Here is a 20,256-nt window from a genome sequence, read left to right as displayed (position 1 = left end):
TTTTTTGTTTTAGTTGTAGCTCAGAAGCTCTATAAATAGTTTTATAGTTTTGTAGCAGTTTTTAAAAAAATGTTTTGAATATGGGTGGAGAGAACTTCTTTCAAATTTAGTTATTATAAAAACATTTTAGAACCAGCTTTTCCTGTCGCTTTCCTGCAGCAAATGTCTCTAAAGGAAGGAGGAAAAAGACCAGAGTTCTCTCCCTCTCTTGACATTTGATATCAGAAATAAGATGCTCACATGTGAAGGTCTGGATAAATGCTACATTACTTATAAGTAGTTTGTGTACTAAGTACGGAAGAATAATATATTTAACATGTAGAACAGAGGAACTCATGTCCACTTTTTATTTTTTTGTCTGCAAAAATTTCCCCAAAAACGTAATGGTGCACTTTTTGCTCACAAGTAATATATTAAATTTTCTTAACATTAAGACCTTAAAATTAAAAATATGTCTATAGTCCACCGATTTAAAAGCTAATTTTTCTGATGTTTTTTAAGTGGCCAAAAAGTAGCTCATAGATTTTCCAAATCTGTTTACATGCTCTTTGTATTAAGGGAAAGTGTTCCCTAAGTATAAATGTAGTATATAATGTAATATATGTGTATATATTATATACAATATAATAATGCATATTATGTGATATATAAGTGGAATATATATTACATATATATATATATGAAATTTCATTTCATTTTGAATTTTTGAACTGAGGAAACTATTCCTGAAGGAAATCTCTTAGACGAGTGAAATAAATTTGAGATTAATTACCTATAGGAGCACATCATCACGAACTTCTGTAATAAGCAAATGCTGACTGCCCATACCGTTTAACTGGTTTTAGAAATTTAATGTGATTCAGTGTTGTAATATATAGTGTGCTGAAATAGACATGTAATTTCTATAAGAGTTCTCTTGCTACACTATCTTTTCTCACTTCTAGTTCCTAATAAAAATTTTTGAAGTTGAAGGTTAAGCAAATGGCAACTTCCTAGAGAGTAGAGCTAGGACACAGTGGCAGGAGGAGAGGATCGGGAGAGGTTGGTTAACAGATACAAAGGAATGAGCTCCGGTGTTCTGCAGCGCCACAAGGTGCATATGGTTAACTATAGTTGATTGGATATTTTTAATAAGCTAGAAGAGAGGATTTTGAGTGTTCACAACACAAAGAAATGATACATGTTTGAGGTGATGGATATGCTAATTACCCTGATTGGATCATTATATGTTGTGTACACATATTAAAATATCACTCTGTATCCCGTAAATATGTACAATTATGTGTCAACTAAAAATAAAAGGGGGGAAAAAAAAAGAGAAATAGTTGACTGTAAGGCTTTTAAGAAGAAAAAAGTTTAATAATAATTTTTAAAACAATTTCAAATAATGGCAACTTCCTACTACTGTTATCTTCCATTTAAAAATACACTATTTATGTGAACTTTTTTAAAGGAGAATCTTTTTTTATCACTTATGCACAAATGGCAATGTAAAGTCTATTTTGAGATTCATAAATGACTTTACTATGTGCCATTGCCTTTTTCTTTTATTCCTGTTTTGGAGTGAGTCTTAATTTATTAATTCAGAATACACGCATCAGGGTAGGAAAAGGCTCAGAACACTACATTCTATTGGTCTGTTCAGGCTCCTATAACAAAATATCATAGATTGAGTGGCTTAACCAACAGACTTTCCTCAAAGTTCTAGAGGCTGATAAGTCTAAGATCAAGGTGCTGGCAGATGTGATTCTTAGTGAGGGCCCTCTTCCCAGCTTGCAGACAGACACCTTTGTGCTGTGACTTCAGTAGAGGGATAGAACTGTGATCTTTTTCCTCCTTCCTTTAGAGACATTAATCTTATCAAGGGAGTCCCACTCTCACAATCCCATCTAACCCTAATCACCTTCCAAAGGTCCCACCTTCAAGTATGGTCACAATGGGGGCTAGGGCTTCAACATATGTATTTTGGTGGAGAGAAACATTTAGTTCATAACGACTGTGATGCCAGGTGAAATAAGCCAGGCACTGAAAGACAAATCCTGCATATTCTCACTTTTATGTGAAATATAAAACACTTGAACTCTTATAAGCAGAAAGTAGAATGGTGGTTACAGAGGCTGGAGGGTGGGAGGAATGGGAAGGTGAGAGTCAAAGAGTTCAAAATCTCTAAATGGGAGGAATAATTTTTTTGAGATCTAGTGCACATTGTGGTGAAGATAGTATGTAGTGCACTTCAAAATTGCTGAGAGAGTAAACTTCAAATGTTCTCACCACAAAAAGTAAATATTTGAGGTAATGGATATATTATTTAGATTGATTTAATTATTCCACATTGTATTCATAAATTATGACATAATTTTGTACCCCATAAATATATACAACCATAAATTGTCAACTTCCAATGAGAATTTTTTTTAAATTAAAAAATTAACTTAAAAAATAGTTATAGCCTGTCTAATTTGAAAAAGAGGACTTTCGGTGACTTAATTAAATTATTACTTCCCTTTCTAAGTGTAAGCATTTAGCTTCAAATGAACTTTGCATTTTTTTACTCTGTGGTTTTTACATTGACATCGCATTTAGAGTGTTCAAAGTATCATTTTATACTTCATTTCCTTTGATTCCCCCCATTGCCCCTTGACATTAGTAGAACAAGTATTTTTATTTTCATTTCACCATTGTGGAAATCAAGGTTGAGTTACTTAAAAGTCCTCCCGAAGGTCACACCACCAAATAAATGAAAGAGGTCTGACTTTCACCTGGGTCATTTGACTCAGATCATTCCAAAATTATCAAACAGCCCATTCCAATGTCTAGTAAGCTATTAGTTGAGCAGAGGACAGGCTAATTTAATTATATTGGATGAAGGGAAAGTAACATGAAATGAACCCTAGAATTAACTGGAACCTGATTTCTTATCAATAAAGGAAGTTTCATCTTTCATCTGGCAAGTTAATCATAAATGCAACTTAGTTGAATAGGAATAAGATATATATGATTTTCATATGCAATTAAGTAAGAAAACAAGCAACTCATTAGCAGAGAAAAATAAGTTGTGTGTAAGTATTCATAGAAGGCATTTGGATCTACTTAAAATATGAGATTAAAATGGGTGAAATTCAAATTATTATTAATTTGTAGAAAACGTTTTGGTTTTACAACTCTTTAAATTGCATGGAGATAGCCTTCCAAAAGCAAAGCCAGGAAAGAAGATAACAGAATGAAGAGATGAAGGAAGAGAGACATCATGTAAATTCCAACTTGACAGTAACTCAGTCTTTGGATTTTCTATTCCATGAGTGAATGCATCTCCTTTGTTGTCTACACTAGTTTGAATTGGGTTTCTGTCATTTGCAACCTAAGAGTCACCATCACCACCATCATCACTATAATGATAATAATAATAATCATCATCATCGTCATCATCATCATGTTGAGCCATAAATTCCATCATCTATGCAGATTTCATTATCTATGGATGATTCCATTCATCATCATGAATGTGAGTCACAGATTCCATCAGAGATAGTAAAGGGGGCCTTGAAGTATTCTGAGACTTGTAGAAGGGCGTAATTACCTAAGGTAATTGTGATGGATAGTGCTTGAAGTATCTGCTTTCAACTACCTTATATCAGCTTGTGGTGAGCCCAAGTAATTGAAACTCCTAATAGCTTATTAGACATTGGAATGGGCTGCTTATAATTTTGGAATGACCTGAGTCTAATGAAAGTGGTTTCTGCTCACTTTTTAAACTTTTTAAAAAAACTTTGGCTACATCAGGCCTTTTGATTTTGTAATTTTCCATTCTTTTACAACCATGTTCTTTTTTTGGTAATTCATGTTTTATAGACAACTTTCAAAAATACTTTAAATAATTAATAAGGAACATGTGTTCTTAAGATCTTCCTCACCATTGAAAGAGAAGATGTGTTTTAAAAAAAATCCACTATGGTACCAAAACATACTGAGAGAAAGTATGAAAAGGAAAAGGCTGAAAATATTGGAAGCCGCTCTGAACTTAGTAGAGGGGAAAATGAAGTGTCTGTAGGAAAAAAGCATGAATACTTAGCTGTCTGATTCATTCCTTCCTAGTAATATTTTCTCATTTCTGTGATCTCTAGAAAACATGTGGAATAGCACACTGACTAAAGTGATTCCTGCTAAGTTTTGAACTGTGATATTCTTGTCTTATAGAAAGAATATAAAAAAGATTTGGAAAATGAAATAAAAGGGAAAGGAATGGAACTTAATTCAGAAGTTCTTGACATCCAAAGAGCAAAGCGAGCCTCTGAAATGGCGAGTGAGGTGAGTGTTTATTTAACACCTTAGATGAATATGTTTTTTGCTGATTTTCTTATCTGTCAATCTTTCTGAAAGGTTCTATACATCCACAACTTTTATATGTAAGTGATTGTAAACAGCTATATCCTTGTAGTCTTTTCCTGGACTACTAATTTTTTTTTTTTTAAATGGTGCTCATAATCCCCTTTCTATGTGATGTGAGAAAAATGACCATTTCCCCATTTTGGAAAAAATCCATATAATAAACTAAAATAGTTTAATGAGATTTAACTTCCTCTTTTAAGCAGGTAAAAAAAAGGCAGATGATTGGGAAGGTGTGTTATTATGGTCCATCAGTAACTGCAGGTAGAAAGTTCACTTGCTTTCCTGCACGTAACCCAACCGACTCTCCCACTCTTGCTCTGGGCTGCTGAATGAACTTATTCAGCCTCTTTGTCAAATTAAAGTAGTTTCTGCTCACTTTTCATGCACTTTATAAGGAGAATTGCAATGTCTCTGAAGTGTTTTCAGTCCTGTAATCCTGTATTATCTCATTACTTTGGGTCATAAAGTGTCACTTTGCTTTTAACAGACTTTAGCTGAATTTAGCAGTGAAAGAGCTTAAAGACTTGTCCCCATATTTTGAAAATCCGATGATAATGAGGATGATGATAATGATGATGGTGGCGATGGTGACTCTTAGGTTGCAAATGACAGAAACCAAACTCAAACTAGGGTGGGCAGCAAAGGAGATGCATTCACTCATGGAATAGAAAATCCAAAGATTGAGTTACTGTCATGTTGGAATTCACATGATGTCTCTCTTCCTTCGTCTCTTGGTTCTGTTATCTTCTCTATTGGCTTTGCTTCTGGAATGCTGTCTCCATGCAATGAAACATCTTAGTAACAGGATAACTCATATCTGTGGCCAGTAATCCCAGTGGGAAGTGAACATCCTCTTTTGTAGTTCCAATTAAAGTCTTAGGTTTCAATCTCCTTGGATTAGTCGCTATCCTGTGCTCACACCTGGCCTAATCATTGTGTCTGGGGTTGGGGGAATAGAATGTGCTGATTATCCTGTCACCCATTCGTTGAGGTAGTTTAACAGTGTCTTATATAAAACATTATAAATGTTTATGTGTTTAAAACATCACCTTAATCTCGGCTATATTCACATTCTTTAAATAAAGGAAACATTTAAAAGGCACTTTAGTAGAATTAAAAATATATGTGGGGAGTAGGGAGGTGATGGAAATCAATCCTTCCCAAGGGTATGGATTGAGAGAACTTAGAGGTCATTTCCCAAAAGGAAACCATGGATCTTGTTGCATTGAGCATTGGCTTCAATTTAAAGTCACCAGCTGCATTAGCCCTTAATAAGAGTCAGCTTGTCGTTTGAAGAATTGAAGCAGACATTGACTTCTCCTCACTAGCTATGGAAGTCCTAGATGGCATCTTTTTCCAATAGAAGGCTGTTTTGTCTACATAAAAAATCTGTTGTCTAGTGTAGCTACGTTCATCAAGTATCTTAGCTAGATCTTCTGGGTGACTTGCTGTGGCTTCTGCATCAGCCCTTGCTGCTTCACTTTGCACTTTCATATGATGGAGATGGCTTCTTTCCTTAAACCTCATGAACCAACCTCTGCTAGCTTCCAACTTTTCCTTTGCAGCTTCTTCACCTCTCTCAGCCTTCACAGAAATGAGGGTTAGGGCCTTGTTCTGGATTAGGTTTGGTTTAAGGAGATGTTGTTTCTGGAATGTTGTGTCTGGTTTGATCTATTCAGACCACTAAAACTTTCTCTATATGAGCAATAGGGTTGTTTCACATTCTTATAATTCATGTGTTCACTGGGGTAGCACTGTTAATTTCCTTCAAGAACTTTTCCTTGGCATTCACAACTCGAATAACTGTTTGGTACAAGAGTCCTAGCTTTGGGCCTGTGTTGGCTTTTGACATCCCTTCCTCGTTAAGCTCAATCATTTCTAGCATTTGATTTAAAGTATGTCTCTTCTTTTTACTTGAACATCTAGTGGCCATTGTAGGGTTACTAATCAGTCCAATTTCAATATTGTTGTCACTTAGGGAATAGGGGAGCCCAAAGAGAGGGAAAAAGATAGAGGAACGGCTGATCAGTGGAGCAGTCAGAACACACGTGACATTTCTCGATTAAGTTCACTGACTTATAGGGGTGCATTTGGTGGCATCTCCCAACAATTACAATAGTGTTGCAGGATTTCTCCTTAGTTCAGCTAAAGACAGGGTCCTTGTCCCATGGCCATGAAAGTTTAGGCTTGCAGACAGTTTGAAGGGTGAGTAAAGCAGAGTTTTATTGGGTGTAAAGGAAGAAAAGGGGGGAACAGGGACTCTCTGCAAGGCCGGAGTCCCTGCTAGAGTGCTTCCCACCTCACAGTTTGAATTCCAGGTTCCACACAGGAAGAAGAGGGGCCAGGCTCCTCCCTGTTGCAAACGGCCTGAACTTCTCTGGCTCCACCTCAGCGCACACTCTTTCCAGTGTTCAGGCCAGCTGGAGTTTTGGCAGTGACCCCCTCCTATCTGTCTGTCTCAATAGTGACATCAAAGATTACTGATTGGCCAGGCGTGGTGGCTCACACACCTGTAATCCCAGCACTTTGGGAAGCCGAGGTGGGTGGATCACCTGAGGTCAGGAGTTCATGACCAGCCTGGCCAACATGGTGAAACCTGGTCTCTAATAAAAATACAAAAATTAGCTGGATGCCATGGCACATGCATGTAGTCCCAGCTACTCGGGAGGCTGAGGCTGGAGAATCGCTTGAACCCAGCAGGCTCAGGTTACAGTGAGCCAAGATTATTCCATGGTACTCCAGCCTGGGCGAAAGAGCAAGACTCTGTCAAAAAAAATCACTGATCACAAACCACCGTAACAGTTTGAAATATTATATTACCAAAATGTGACACAGAGGCACCATGTAAGCACATACTGTTGGAAAAATAGCACTGACAGACTTGCTTGGCAAGCAGGGTTGCCATAAACCTTCAGTTTGTAAAAAATTCGGTATCTGCAAAGCACAATAAAGTAAAGCACAATAAAAATGAGATATGCCTGCATTACTGCCTTTATTTTACAGATGAGCAAACTGGAAAAGTTGAGCATTCTCAGTGTCACACAGCTGGTGAGTGCTGTGGCCTCCCAAGTTCATCTGTTCTGTATAACATCAGCTCATTTACATCCACCTCCCTATCCTCCAACCCTAAAGACAATTGTCAGTGAAGATTTTCACATGGCAATTGCCCTTGTATACCAAACATCTTTGGAGCTTTGCACGCCCTTCTTCAGTGAGAACAAGATTATCGTTCTAAGTAGTTCAGAAAATTTAGTTGTGAGTGATCATTCGTAGTACTCAAGGAGCTTTGTTACCTCTTTTGTAAAATAGGTTTAACTATTTTTTTTGGTATCATTGACTGCAGATGCATGTTTGCCCACTGAGTGTTTGAATGTTGTAACATGTCTTTTGCAGAAAGAATACAAGAAAGATCTGGAGTCAATAATTAAAGGGAAAGGAATGCAAGCTGGCTCTGACACCCTTGAAATGCAGCATGCCAAGAAGGCTGCAGAGATCGCGAGTGAGGTTAGTAGGGTGCGTGATGCAGGCCTTAAGACTCATATTGTGGAACCTAACAAATCGTATTAGCAACTTGATTACTATATGGAATTTCTCAAAGCGTTGCGGCTGGTTTAACAGTTTGGAATGGAGACTATTCCACAGCATTATGCCTGTTTGAAAATGTACAGTTTTTGCTTTGCTCACATCCCTCCAATATATCAAAAAAAGCTTGGTGGAAGGCATTTTAGTTGAATACACACACACGCACACATGCACTCCCCTGCACACCTTACTTCAGAATACAACAGATTTAATGGTTACCTGGGCTATGAGAAATGTTTTCATGGTATTTTTAATGGATCACCTGCTGCTTGGCATATCTGTATTTCCAAATTTCTGAGCAGAACTTCATATACGGATGCTTAATGTGAGTACAACTATCATTTCTGTCTGATTGCATGTTCTTAAAATAGCCTTTGTTGACATGATCAGCATGCATGAAATTTCTACACAGCATTTTGAGTGGAGGTCTTATATAACCTGATTGACCATGTTCATTCATCTAATACCATTTTTCTCTTCATGGGATACAGGATATTGATTTAGAAGTTTTGTCTTAAATTCTGTGACAGGATGGATATCACATCACAAGGTTGTAGGAGTCGGACCATATACATGTATTTCAAAGGAAATACCCTAGAACTTTCTCTACACCTCTTGAACTTCCCCACAAAAATCTGAGAATATAAAAGGATCACTGGAGTAAAGATTTGGGTTGTGATGATTTTATAAAAGTGTATGTGAAGAAAAAATTGGGATGCAGGTGAATGGGTCCTGCTCACTTATCTCAAGACTGGGTGGGTGGGGGCTTCAGTGGGGTACTCTGAGACCTGTTGTGTGACCTTTGCACTTAGGAAGAGCTGACTCAGGACTGACACCTTACAGGAAATCTGGAAGGCTAGAGGTAGCTGCTTAGCTGCTACGGAAGTTACTGTTGTTTTAAAAATGACTGACATCCCCAGGGTTAGGTACTGACCAGGGAAATGGGATTGCCATGATTGAATAAGACAAAGGAAGTGGAGATGGTATAGGTTTCCTAAGCAATAAGTGTTCCATTTTGAAGTGGTGGCCAGGGGTGGATGGCCAGGAGCGTGAGGAACAGGGACTTTCCTACTTCTGTTCTCCCAAGAGATAGTCATTGTTATAAGTTTGTTATGGAACCTTCCAAATCTGTTTTGTGTTTATATAGATAAATATATACTTGTACACACAAAAACTTAAAAAAATCTTAAATGGGGTCATACTCCATTTAAGTGTTTGATTATTTTCTCTCTTTATATTATGGATTTTTTTTCTGTGTTCCTTCATATAGGTCTACCTCATTCTTATAGAAAAATTAAGTGTTCTATAACATGGATGTGAATATGTGACCCTTTATCTTTTGTTGTCTACAAGGGAAGTATATAATGGGATCTCAACATTACAGGCCAAAACTAGAATCCTTAATTTTCCCCTAGGTTAGCTTTCCTCCATCTGCTTCCCAGCAAATGGTACCAACCAAAGCATAGAAGTCACTTTGATTCCTGTCATCAGCATGCTTTATTGATGTCACCCCCATCGTGGCAGTCTAAATCCATCTTTCTCACCACCCTAGTCTAAGCCACCATCTCTATCCTCTAGATCATTGCCATAGCTTCCTAACCAGAATTCTGCTATTATTGCCTTCCTAGTAGCCATTCTCAACCCAGCAGAAGAATCCTTGACGGAATTAAATGAAATTTTGTTCCTCTCCTCACATGCAATTATTTAGTGGTTTCCAGTCACATCCAGTGTAAATTGATTCATCTGGCTCTGGTGAAGTCTCCATTCTCAGGCTGAGAGTCTTAGTCAATAAAAACCCCCCAAATAATAATAATAATAATCTAATCATAGTCATGTCCCATTTTGCCTAAATGATAGGCTCAGATCCTTTTCAACCAATGTTTGGGACTTTGCCAGAGTTTGTTTTTAATATCGAAAGTTTATTTTTCAAATAAAGTCAATGGATCATATTGTAACACAAATGACCCTCAATAGTCAAGCCTTCCCATAGCTCTGGGTTTGACCATGTGACTTTCTTTAGCCAATGAGACATCAGCAAATGTGACTCAGACAGAGGCTATAAACACACTTCTGCATTAGGGTTTGCCCTCTTTGAACACAGATGCTGCCATGTTGTTGTTTTAAACCTTCTAAGTTTTGGGGTGTTTTGTTATGCAGACAACAAATAACTGATGCCAAGGGTGTCTAATGTAGTCTGTGTGCTTTAGAACACATTTACATTTGAAAGTTCATATTGGAAAATTGTTACATCCTTCTACCATTGGACCTTCATGGCTGTCTGCTATGAGTGCTTCAGTTTCATCATATTTGTTGGCCTTCAAATGAAACATTTTGTTTTGGGGCTTTAAACAGGCTGAAACAGAGTGCTTTTTATAGACATAGTAATAATTGAATATTATTATTTTGAAAGTTAAACATAATTATGTAAACTTTTATTTAGAAAAGTGATACTGGGAGTGTAAGTCAGTAAAAATGGGAAGAGTTATGAGTGGAAGACAGGAGGAAAAATACTCCAAGATTGACACTTTTGTTTACCACCTATCTAAATTTGATGATCTATTAATAAACAAACCAATATTTACTTTGCAGCAGAGAATCTACAAATCTGGAGTGTGTCAGCATAATAAGAAAGAATTGTTTTAAAACAAATTTAATTGGCTATAGTTAATAGTTTTTTAATAACATTTTTCTTTGAAGAATAATATACATATAGAAAATGCAAATTTATATATGTACGGCTTGTTGAATTTTATAATCAGTTTTCAAATGTGACAAAAGTCCCTAAGGACATGTGTGTCTGTGCAATTATGACTATCTTGTAAGAAATAGGTAATCCAATTCCAAACTGGCTTAAAAAAAAACGCAGATAACTTATTTGTTGTTCTTATGATTGAACGGTAGAGAAATTCCTGGGCACGGCTTGATCTAGGACTCAAATAATGAGATTTAGTTTCAGCTTTCAGTTCTTAGGTAGACATTCTTGTTTGCAAAGAAGCTTCCAGCACCTCTTATGTGGAAAAAAAGATGCATGCATCCTGGAACCAATTCTGCAGTGTGGGTGATGGGGTATAATGATTTAAGTCCAGCAGAGCCCAGAGACTTGGGCCAGTTTCTGGATGGTTTAGGAGGGAGAGCATTGAGTTGTCTAGTGGCAAATCAGAGAGCCAGTGAAGGGAGTAATGATTTATTTAAGCCCAGCAGAGTCCAGAGATTTGAGCCAGTCTCACCCAAGCTGGATGGTTTAGGAGTAGGAGCACTGAGTTGTCCAGTGGCAAGTTAGGGAGCCAATGAAGGGAAAAGAAAGGGTGGATTCCGGGGAAACAGCCAACACGTATTCACTACAGAGTGAAAAACAGCAAGCCGTATATGACCCAATAATATATCCAGTTTATCATAATGAAATGTTAAATTTTCCCCTTGGCTAGCTCTGTTTTTCTTCTTCTTAATTCAGATTAGCAGAAAAAAAGTCTTCTGATTACTGGTGAATAAGTTATGCTAAGTCATAGTCCTACCACAAGTAAAAACTCTTTCTTATTCTATAGAAATAAAAGAAATAAGGATTCAACTTCATTCCAAAAGACATGGTCTTGCTGTCAAATAACATCTCGATTTTTGAGTCGTTTTTCAAATGATCGGAGAGCACTAACTGTGTGTTTCATTTTCTGCAGAAAGACTATAAAAGAGATCTGGAGACTGAAATTAAAGGGAAAGGGATGCAGGTGAGCACAGACACTCTTGATGTCCAGAGAGCTAAGAAAGCATCCGAGATGGCCAGCCAGGTAAGACAGCAGTGAGATACAAAGTTTAAAATAAATGCCGTGAATCATAGCTAGAAAGAGCATAAGTGTTCTTTTCACATGGGTGGCTTTGAGATTCAAACACGTAAATGTCAACATTGCTATTAAAGCTTAAGCAAAGTTCTAAGATCATTTTCTGTTCTTTTAGAAACAATACAAGAAGGACTTAGAAAATGAAATTAAAGGGAGAGGAATGCAAGTGAGCATGGATATCCCAGATATCCTTCGAGCCAAGAGGACATCTGAAATCTATAGCCAGGTTGGTCAAGAATGAAGATGCTCAGAATCATGTTTTCCAATGTCATGTTGCCATGTGCTTTGTATGTCTCTATGAATGATATCTTTCTGAGGGTATTGCATTCAGAGTTAGTATACTCTTTCACTGAGAAACCATTGGCCAAACTTGATTAACCTTACTAATGAATAGGACAACTGTCATAGATTCAATGCAACAGACATTAAGGAGAGCTACAGTCTCTCTGTTGGGGCTCCTTGTTTTGAGTCCAAGGACATTAAAACTTTTTTTTTTTTTAATTTTAGAGATGGAGGTCTCACTCTTTCACCCAGGCTGGAATGCAGTGGCACCATCGTAGCTTGCTGCAACCTCAAACTCCTGGGCTCAAGCTTATTTTCTTGCCTCAGTGGGCATGAGCCGTTGTGCCCAGCCCAAGGATATTTTAACCTTTTCTTTCTTTCTTTTTTTTTTTTTTTACCCTATTGGACACTTGGCTCAAATGCTTTTGCTTATACCACAGAAAAATAAATTACAAGCTATTTGTCTTTTAACCATTTCATAATGAATATTATTATTAAAATGGTTCCAAATAAAACTAACAGTGACTAAAGCTGCACAAAGTACAAGGTGAAGTTTAGTGTTAGGTAAAAATTGAGGGAACAGTGAAGTTTTCTTGGTAAAATTTAGATTTGTTAAAGATACTTGTCCCATATTCTGTAAACAAAGCTGGATGTGGGAGAAGTAATGACCACAAAAAGTATTTATGGAAGAAGAATTTATTTATAAAATCTGACTTGGGCAAAAACATTCATTAGCAAATAGTATCCTTGCTGTAACATTTACTAAAATAAATGACTCCCAATGGGAAAAAAAATAGTAGAAGGAATGAACAAAAAGAAAATGGTTATATAAAATTGACCATAGAATTTAATTTGATTAATGGAGTTTATGCAGGAAGGAATGTGTAACAACATTTGGCGAAATTTGTTAAAATTCTGATTAAGACATAAGCAAGGACATTAACCATCCACTAGTTCAAAAGGGTAGTATCAAGATGGCAGCGTCAAATGTCAGAGGACTTGTGTGCCTATCAGCCTCTGCAGACGACACAGCCACTGGGATGGTCCTGAAGTGTGTGTTCTTCTGTTCTCGGTGTCCATGAACTTGGAGACATTGGCTCTGGCCATATCAGCTGAACTAAAATCCTACGTCAATACATTAAACAGGCAAATGGACATTTGAGTCAGTGGAGAAGAGTTACTTACTGTCTCAAGAATGCCAAACTCATTCCTTCAGTTGGTGAATACCTCCTGAGTACCCATTTGCATGCAAAACCAGACATGACTTTGCCCTTGGAAAGCTACAGACAAATCTAATAATCATGTAAATATAGTGTTACAACCATGATAGATACACCTGAAAGTAAACGTATTGAGAGTGAAGGTGCCTGAGCTGTCAGATTTCCTGCCTTAACTTAATAGCATAGTTTTTTTTTTTTTTTTTTTTTTAGTGTGACGTGAGACTATATCTAATTTTAAGGGATTTTAATCACTGAAATACAATGGGGATATTAAGAGTGTGTAATGAAGCCTGGTGCATTTCGACATGAAAAGTAGTTACCTTTCTTAATAAGCAGTAGTTTGCCAGAATAGTTAACTTCACTGATTTTGGAATCAGCCTGGTTTTAAGTTGCAGCTCTGATACTTACTATCTAGTACCTCGGTTTCTCCATCTATAAGATGGAAATAATAATAGTATCTGCTTGTCAGGTTGATTAAATGAGTTAATGTGTGTTAAGTATTTAGAACAATACCCATTACATAGTAAGTAAATGTAAGTGCTGGTACTAGGATAAGATATTGCCTGGGTTGTATTAGAACTCATAGTAGCTGGTTTAGTGGAGAGAAAATTAAGATTTTAATCTCAACTTCAAAATACTGGTAACTTTCCCTTAATCAAATCTATTTTCACCTGAAGTAGGAAACAAAGCATAAATCTAGAAGCCATGTGGTATGGTAGAGATTGAAGAATGGTATCATTCCCTCTCTCTCTCTCTCTCTTTCTCTCTCTCTCCCCCTCCACCTCCCTCCCTCCCTCCCTCCCTCCCTCCCTCTCACACGTGCACACACACACAGTTTCAGATTTATATTAACTGTTTTTATTTTTAGAGAAAGTATAAAGATGAAGCAGAGAAGATGCTTTCTAACTATTCTACCATAGCAGATACTCCTGAAATTCGGAGAATTAAGACAACTCAACAAAACATTAGTGTGGTGAGTAGCCATTATTTCTTTTCAGTTGCCACCTTGAAATTTTGTTTTGTAAGAAATGGTCTTTTTTCCTCATTGTCTGATGTTTTCTGCTGTCTTACTTGAATTTTCTGTCAAGTGTATTATCTTTATTTCTTTAAAATAATAAGAATACTGATAATTTTTACAAATTATCAATTTTCATGTTTTTTTGGAATTACAAATTCAAATTTCCCTCTGATACAAATGACAGTTAACTAAATTTTAAAATTTAACTCTGGAAAGAAGTCTTAGTCTTCTACACAGATTTTACTTAGAAGATGAAAATGGTCATATGAAGTGATTTTATTCCTGGTAATTGATTGTTTTTACTAATAATATATTTAGCGATTTACTCATTCTTAATAAATTTCTAAACTTATATATTTTTATTTTGAGGAAGAGGAATTGCATTGGCACTATTTTTTTTTTAGCTTTTAAGTTCAGGGGTATCTGTGCAGGTTTTTACATAGGTAAATTTGTGTCATAAGGATTTGTTGTCCAGATTGTTTTGTCACCCAGGTATTAAGCCTAGTACCCATTAGTTATTTTTTCTGATCCTCTCTCTCCCCTCCTACTTCACCCTCTGATAGGCCCCTGTGTGTGTTGTTCCTCTCTATATGTCCGTGTGTTTTCATCATGTAGCTCCCACTTATAAGTGAGAACACGTGGCATTTGGTTTTCTGTTCCTGCATTAGTTTGCTAAGTATAATGGCATCTGGCTCCATCCATGTCCCTGCAAAGGCCATGATCTCATTCTTTTTTTATGGCTGCATAGTATTCCATGGTTTGTATGCATGACATTTTCTTTATCCAGTCTGTCATTGATGGGCATTTAGGTTGATTCCATGTCTTTGCTATTGTAAATAGTACATCAGCACTATTAATTAAGAGACTGGGTCCATGATTAATAAATGTATAAACTTGACTTCTGTTCTAAAATTGTAAAAATTGACCATACAACTAATATTTTAACATAGAATTAGCTCAGTCATTAATAGTTAAGCAAGCATCTCATCAAAATATAAATTCTAGTAAGTGTGAGGACTTCTGGAATATTTCCTACCTCCTAATTAGTTGGCATGTGCCAGCTCTCAGGGTAAGCTGGTCAGGTGCCTGCTGGGTCTCCACAGGGATGGCCAGTCTGTACTGAGAAATGGAAAAGTCTTACTGGAAGGATCAGGAAAGGAGGCTGTGTGATTCCATAGTGTTCTAGAGTTCTAGCCTTTGGAGGAAAACATTTCTCCTACAGTGCTCTCCCACCCGTGCGGGGGCCACTGGATTACCAGATGTCAAGAAAGGCAGTGATTCTCTCCTCATTTGTCTTTCTTATAATTACTCTGGTTTTCTGCAGAGTACTCATAATGAGAGCACTCATAAATACTCTTGTGTTTTTGTTCTGCTTTGGGTTTGGAAGGAGTAGGTGTTACTGGGGGTGGAGACACATGGGAGAGGGTTAACAAATAAGTGGAAGATGAAGAAGATAGACTTGAAATTAACATTGATATTGACGATGAGCTAACATTTTCTTGGAAGAGAATATGGGCATCCTTGTGTTTGGAGAATAGAAGTTGCCTAAAATGTCATGCTCTTTTTGAATTCAGTGATAATGGCTTAATGGGCTTTTGTAATATCTGCTTTTTCTCAAATACACGTGTGACATATATTTATATTTGAAGAAAGGAACTCTGGTTTGTCAATGTGTATTCTTAAAGCAAATAATCTGTAGTCAGCCATGGTAGCGGTCTAGCCCTAGAGCAGGAGAGGGTTACTTGTAAGATTATGGGATATAAAACCAAAGTTTTAATGGATTATTTTAATGGATTATTTACTATCTTAATGGATTATTTAATTGGTTTCTATAATTCTGGCACTCAGATGCGGTATTCGTATTATTATAAAACCTGAGAAAATGTCTTTTTCAGAAGCAGATCTAGGACTTGAATTTGACAAGCTTATTCTTTTCCTTTTCTTATAATAAAGATATTTTATAAGAAAGAAGTAGGAGCTGGCACTGCAGTAAAACATACCCCAGAGATCGAACGAGTGAAGAAAAATCAGCAGAATATTAGTTCAGTAAGTTCTCTACAGCATTAATTATCTTTTCTAAAAGCAAACAGAAACTGTAGACAAATGTTTTTAATTCTTTACTCAACTGATGGCTTTTTTCCTTTTATTCTTCACTTTATTGAAATGCTATTTCATCATATATCAAAGATCTAACTGTCAGAACAAAAACTATATCCTTGTTCCCCTTGACTCTGAAGCAGTATTTCATTCTGATGTATCACAGTGAAGAAGAGCCAGGTCATTTTAATGAAACTTAGGATTAGATTTCATCTCTTTGAAGAGAATTTTAACTCTATTAAATTTTGCAGAGAAAGGGTACATTTCAGTACCTCTCCACAAGTTGGAAGAAAGAAATTTTTCCCTGATAGAATGATTAAAGGCCCTAGAACATTTATTTGGCAGCTTAAGTGAAGGTTTAGATTTGAAAAAGCAAATAGTACCAATTCATTTTTAACCCATGTCAGTCACATCTCTAAGCTTTTTATCAGACACACTTCTGTCCATTTCTTCTTTCCAGCCCCTTTTACCTTCTGCTTCTTCCAGCAAAAGTGAAAACAAATCACACATCTTCACTGTAAATTGTGAAATAACTTACCTTCCAATAACCTTTAGACTTGGGGGAAGGGTCCCCTTCTGTTAGAAGGGTGCTTCTAACATTAAGGTGCTTAATGTTATGGATAAGTTTTTTTTTTTTTTTTTCCATGGAGTGTTTGACATTTGCGATAGATCATTGCTCTCCTTACCAATTAGATATTCTCCCATGTATATTTAGTACATTGAGTTTCTTTTCTTTTTCTTGAGACAGAGTCTTGCTTTGTTGCCTAAGCTGGAGTGCAGTGGTGCAATAGCTCACTGCAACTGCCTCCCGGCTTCAAGTGATTCTTCTGCCTCAGCCTCCTGAGTAGCTGGGATTACAGGCACACACCACCACGGCTGGCAAATTTTTTTATTTTTATTTTTAGTAGAGATGGGGTTTCACTATGTTGGCCAGTCTGGTCTCGAACACCTGACCTCAAGTGATCTCCCACCTCAGCCTCCCAAAGTGCTGGGATTGTAGGCATGAGCTACTGTGCCTGTCCATTACATTTAGTTTCTTGTTGAGGAAGTGAAAATAATTGGTTCTTTAAATCCCTTCCTCTGCCTTATCTCTTCACCCTTACCTTTGGAAAGAGTTCCTTCCCTTTAAGTAGTCCAAGCAGAATGGCCTTGATTAGACTCATTTGTAGGTCACTTGGTCATTATGTAGCATCCTGAGAATATCAGCGTGGGTCAGCATTTGTGAAGAAAGTGTAGGAGAGGTAAGAGAATGAAATAGTAAAGCTATTTCAAAATAAAAGTATAAAAAGTCTGCAGAATATCAGTGCAATAAAACCTCTGTAGCATGCATGGAGCTATCTCTTGAAGAAAGCATAAGGAGGTCCTAGGCTTAAGGTGTGGATGAAGGTCGATGAATGTGTTCTTCTTATCTTTCACGGTGAGAGCCTGTGTTAGCCTAGTAGAGAAATTAGTTTGGGAGAGAAGTATAAAATATTCATTCCTTCACTTTCCAATGATAATATTTAAAATGCACCCATCGATGTACTGTGATTTAATATTATAAATATTCTGTAGTATGCAATTCTATAGACTATAGTGAAATAACTATGCCATTTTGATTAGAGTCCCTTTGCAAAACAAAAGTGTTCATCTTTAATCATGTTAAGCTTCTCACCCGTGGAAAATCCCACAGAGTATTACAGTATATCATTTCTTCTCTTAGCATCCCTCAGCCTTTTCTAGCAAACAATAAATGCATAGTTCTGTATCTGCATGAGGTTGGGCCATAAACTCCTGCTTAGTATTCAAATGGAAAGTTGCCCTTTTAAGATTAGCTAGATCTGTCAAACCAAGATATGATTCTCTAACATTTAAAGATCTCGACATTTTCCACCTCCAGAGTACAAGCCTTTTAGCTGTTAGCTCTCTGTGTTAAGAACTATTTTTGAATTTTATTTAGAGGTAGCCTGTCTCAGTGAACTTCCAATTTAACTGTTTTGGGTCTGGACTAATATTGGCATTGTTACTTATATGAAATCCACAGATACTAAGACGTAGATGATATCTGAGATATTTAGGTACTGTTTCTTTATGACAGTCTGCATGAATTTCACCCTCTATCATTTTAAACATTACCAAGTGATTTCTGAAACGTTTCATGTAGATTTAAATCTTTGCTAAATTTCAACACAGCCTCTTAAGTCGAGCCTATGCTTTCATATATTTACATATATATGTATCCTTTTTATTCAAGAAAGATTGAATTTGAATTATCCTCCATGAATTTTAGACATATTAAAATACCATCTGAAGTGATAGCATCACTAATCATTTTATGAGTTCAAAGAACTGTTTCTTGTCCCATGCATAACTATATGCTCATATTACCATTTGCCTGATTGATCTTCCTCTAAATAGATTTGAAGGGGGAGATTTTGAGTGCAGTAGAAGCCAGGATAAAGGTGAGCTTTTCCTAATGTGATTGTGTGGATAGCAGACACCTCTGACTTTCTGGCACTGACCTTCCTTATAGTGATGCAGGACCCAGTGGTCTATGCGTTTAGTACATTTCCTTCCATCTCCCTTTTTCTCTTCTTTTATTGTGCTCACTTTATTTTTTTCCTTATTCTGGATTATTTATATGCTCTCAGTCAGATAGGCAATGTTCCCCAGACTCTGTGGCTAACTCAGTTTGACTTTTGCCTTTAAATATGTGTTAAATTTTAATTACCATATTAATAGAAACTGCTTTTTGGATAGAAAATAATAAATCACTTTATTTAAGATAATTTACAAGGTTTTTTTTTTTCCTGCATCTGCCTAATGATAAAATTTATTTTCGTGAGCAATGTTTGCTTATTTTACTTAATAAACTCCTATAGTGATGAATAAGTGAATAGATATGGGTTTATTTGTACTTTAGGAATAAGGAATCCTGAAAACATCAGATAAAATTAAGAATTGTGTCCCCAGTGAAGGAAAAGGAATGTTGGAATTAATAAAATTCAATTATGCAATAGTTACAATTGAAGAATTCTCAATATTAAAGCCTTGCATAGAATAAAGTTAACATTATTTTCTTATAAATTATGCAGGTGAAATACAAAGAAGAGATTAAACATGCAACAGCCATTTCCGATCCTCCAGAACTAAAGAGAGTTAAAGAAAACCAGAAGAACATCAGCAATGTGATCATATTTCTTAAGTATTTTTTAAAAATTTTATTGTGTATCAACATATAATGACAGCACAAAACCTGTACAGGCAAAATCCCATCACAATGAATCCCATTGCAAGAGGATCGGTTCCTTAAAAGTAGAGCTGGCATTTTACACATCTGTGTGCCCTCCATGACACCTAGCCTAATGCCTTGTGTACAGCATTTATTTACTAGAGACATGTATTATTCAGACATGCAGAGCGGAATCAGACATTGGAGACTCCAAAAGGTAGTAAGATGAGAGCGGGGTGAAGGATGAAATATTGTTGGGTACAATGTACACTATTTGGGGTAATGGTTACACTAAAAGCCTAGGCATCACCACTATGCAATATATCTATGTAACACAACTGTGCTTGTACCTTTGAATCTATAAAAAATAAAAAAGAATGAAACCTATTTTCAGAAATATATATTGATATTTTCTTTTCTGTTTTGTCATCTATTTTGTTTTGTAGACATGTACATATAATCTCTATATATCTATATAGATAGCTAGATATCTATAGTCTATGTATATCTATAGTCTATATTAGATAGTCTATATATGTATATATAGTCTATATTAGTTTATATATATCTATATATAGTCTATATTAGATAGTCTATATATATCTATATATAGTCTTTCTACATCTAGAC

At 36.3% G+C, this 20,256-nt stretch overlaps 1 protein-coding gene across 11 annotated transcripts in view; it reads left to right on the top strand.

Moving 5' to 3' along the window:
- NEBL (nebulette) overlaps nucleotides 1-20,256 on the top strand; it is a 377,590-nt gene that overhangs the window by 314,891 nt on the left and 42,443 nt on the right. For 9 of the 11 annotated variants that reach the window (XM_065520396.2, XM_074001157.1, XM_065520393.2 and 6 more), the window contains 7 exons: nucleotides 4,195-4,305; nucleotides 7,780-7,890; nucleotides 11,637-11,747; nucleotides 11,914-12,024; nucleotides 14,169-14,273; nucleotides 16,272-16,364; nucleotides 19,490-19,582. The exons of the other annotated variants lie outside the window; for them this stretch is intronic. In XM_065520396.2, the coding sequence (XP_065376468.1) occupies nucleotides 4,195-4,305; nucleotides 7,780-7,890; nucleotides 11,637-11,747; nucleotides 11,914-12,024; nucleotides 14,169-14,273; nucleotides 16,272-16,364; nucleotides 19,490-19,582 (735 nt within the window). The remainder of the gene's footprint in view (nucleotides 1-4,194; nucleotides 4,306-7,779; nucleotides 7,891-11,636; nucleotides 11,748-11,913; nucleotides 12,025-14,168; nucleotides 14,274-16,271; nucleotides 16,365-19,489; nucleotides 19,583-20,256) is intronic. 11 annotated transcript variants of the gene reach the window in all.

This window comes from Macaca fascicularis, chromosome 9 (assembly GCF_037993035.2).
Source record: "Macaca fascicularis isolate 582-1 chromosome 9, T2T-MFA8v1.1".
In the NCBI taxonomy this organism is placed as follows: Eukaryota; Metazoa; Chordata; class Mammalia; order Primates; family Cercopithecidae; genus Macaca; species Macaca fascicularis.
The sequence above is the reverse complement of the archived record's forward strand: the minus strand, read 5'-3'. Positions and strand labels throughout refer to the sequence as shown.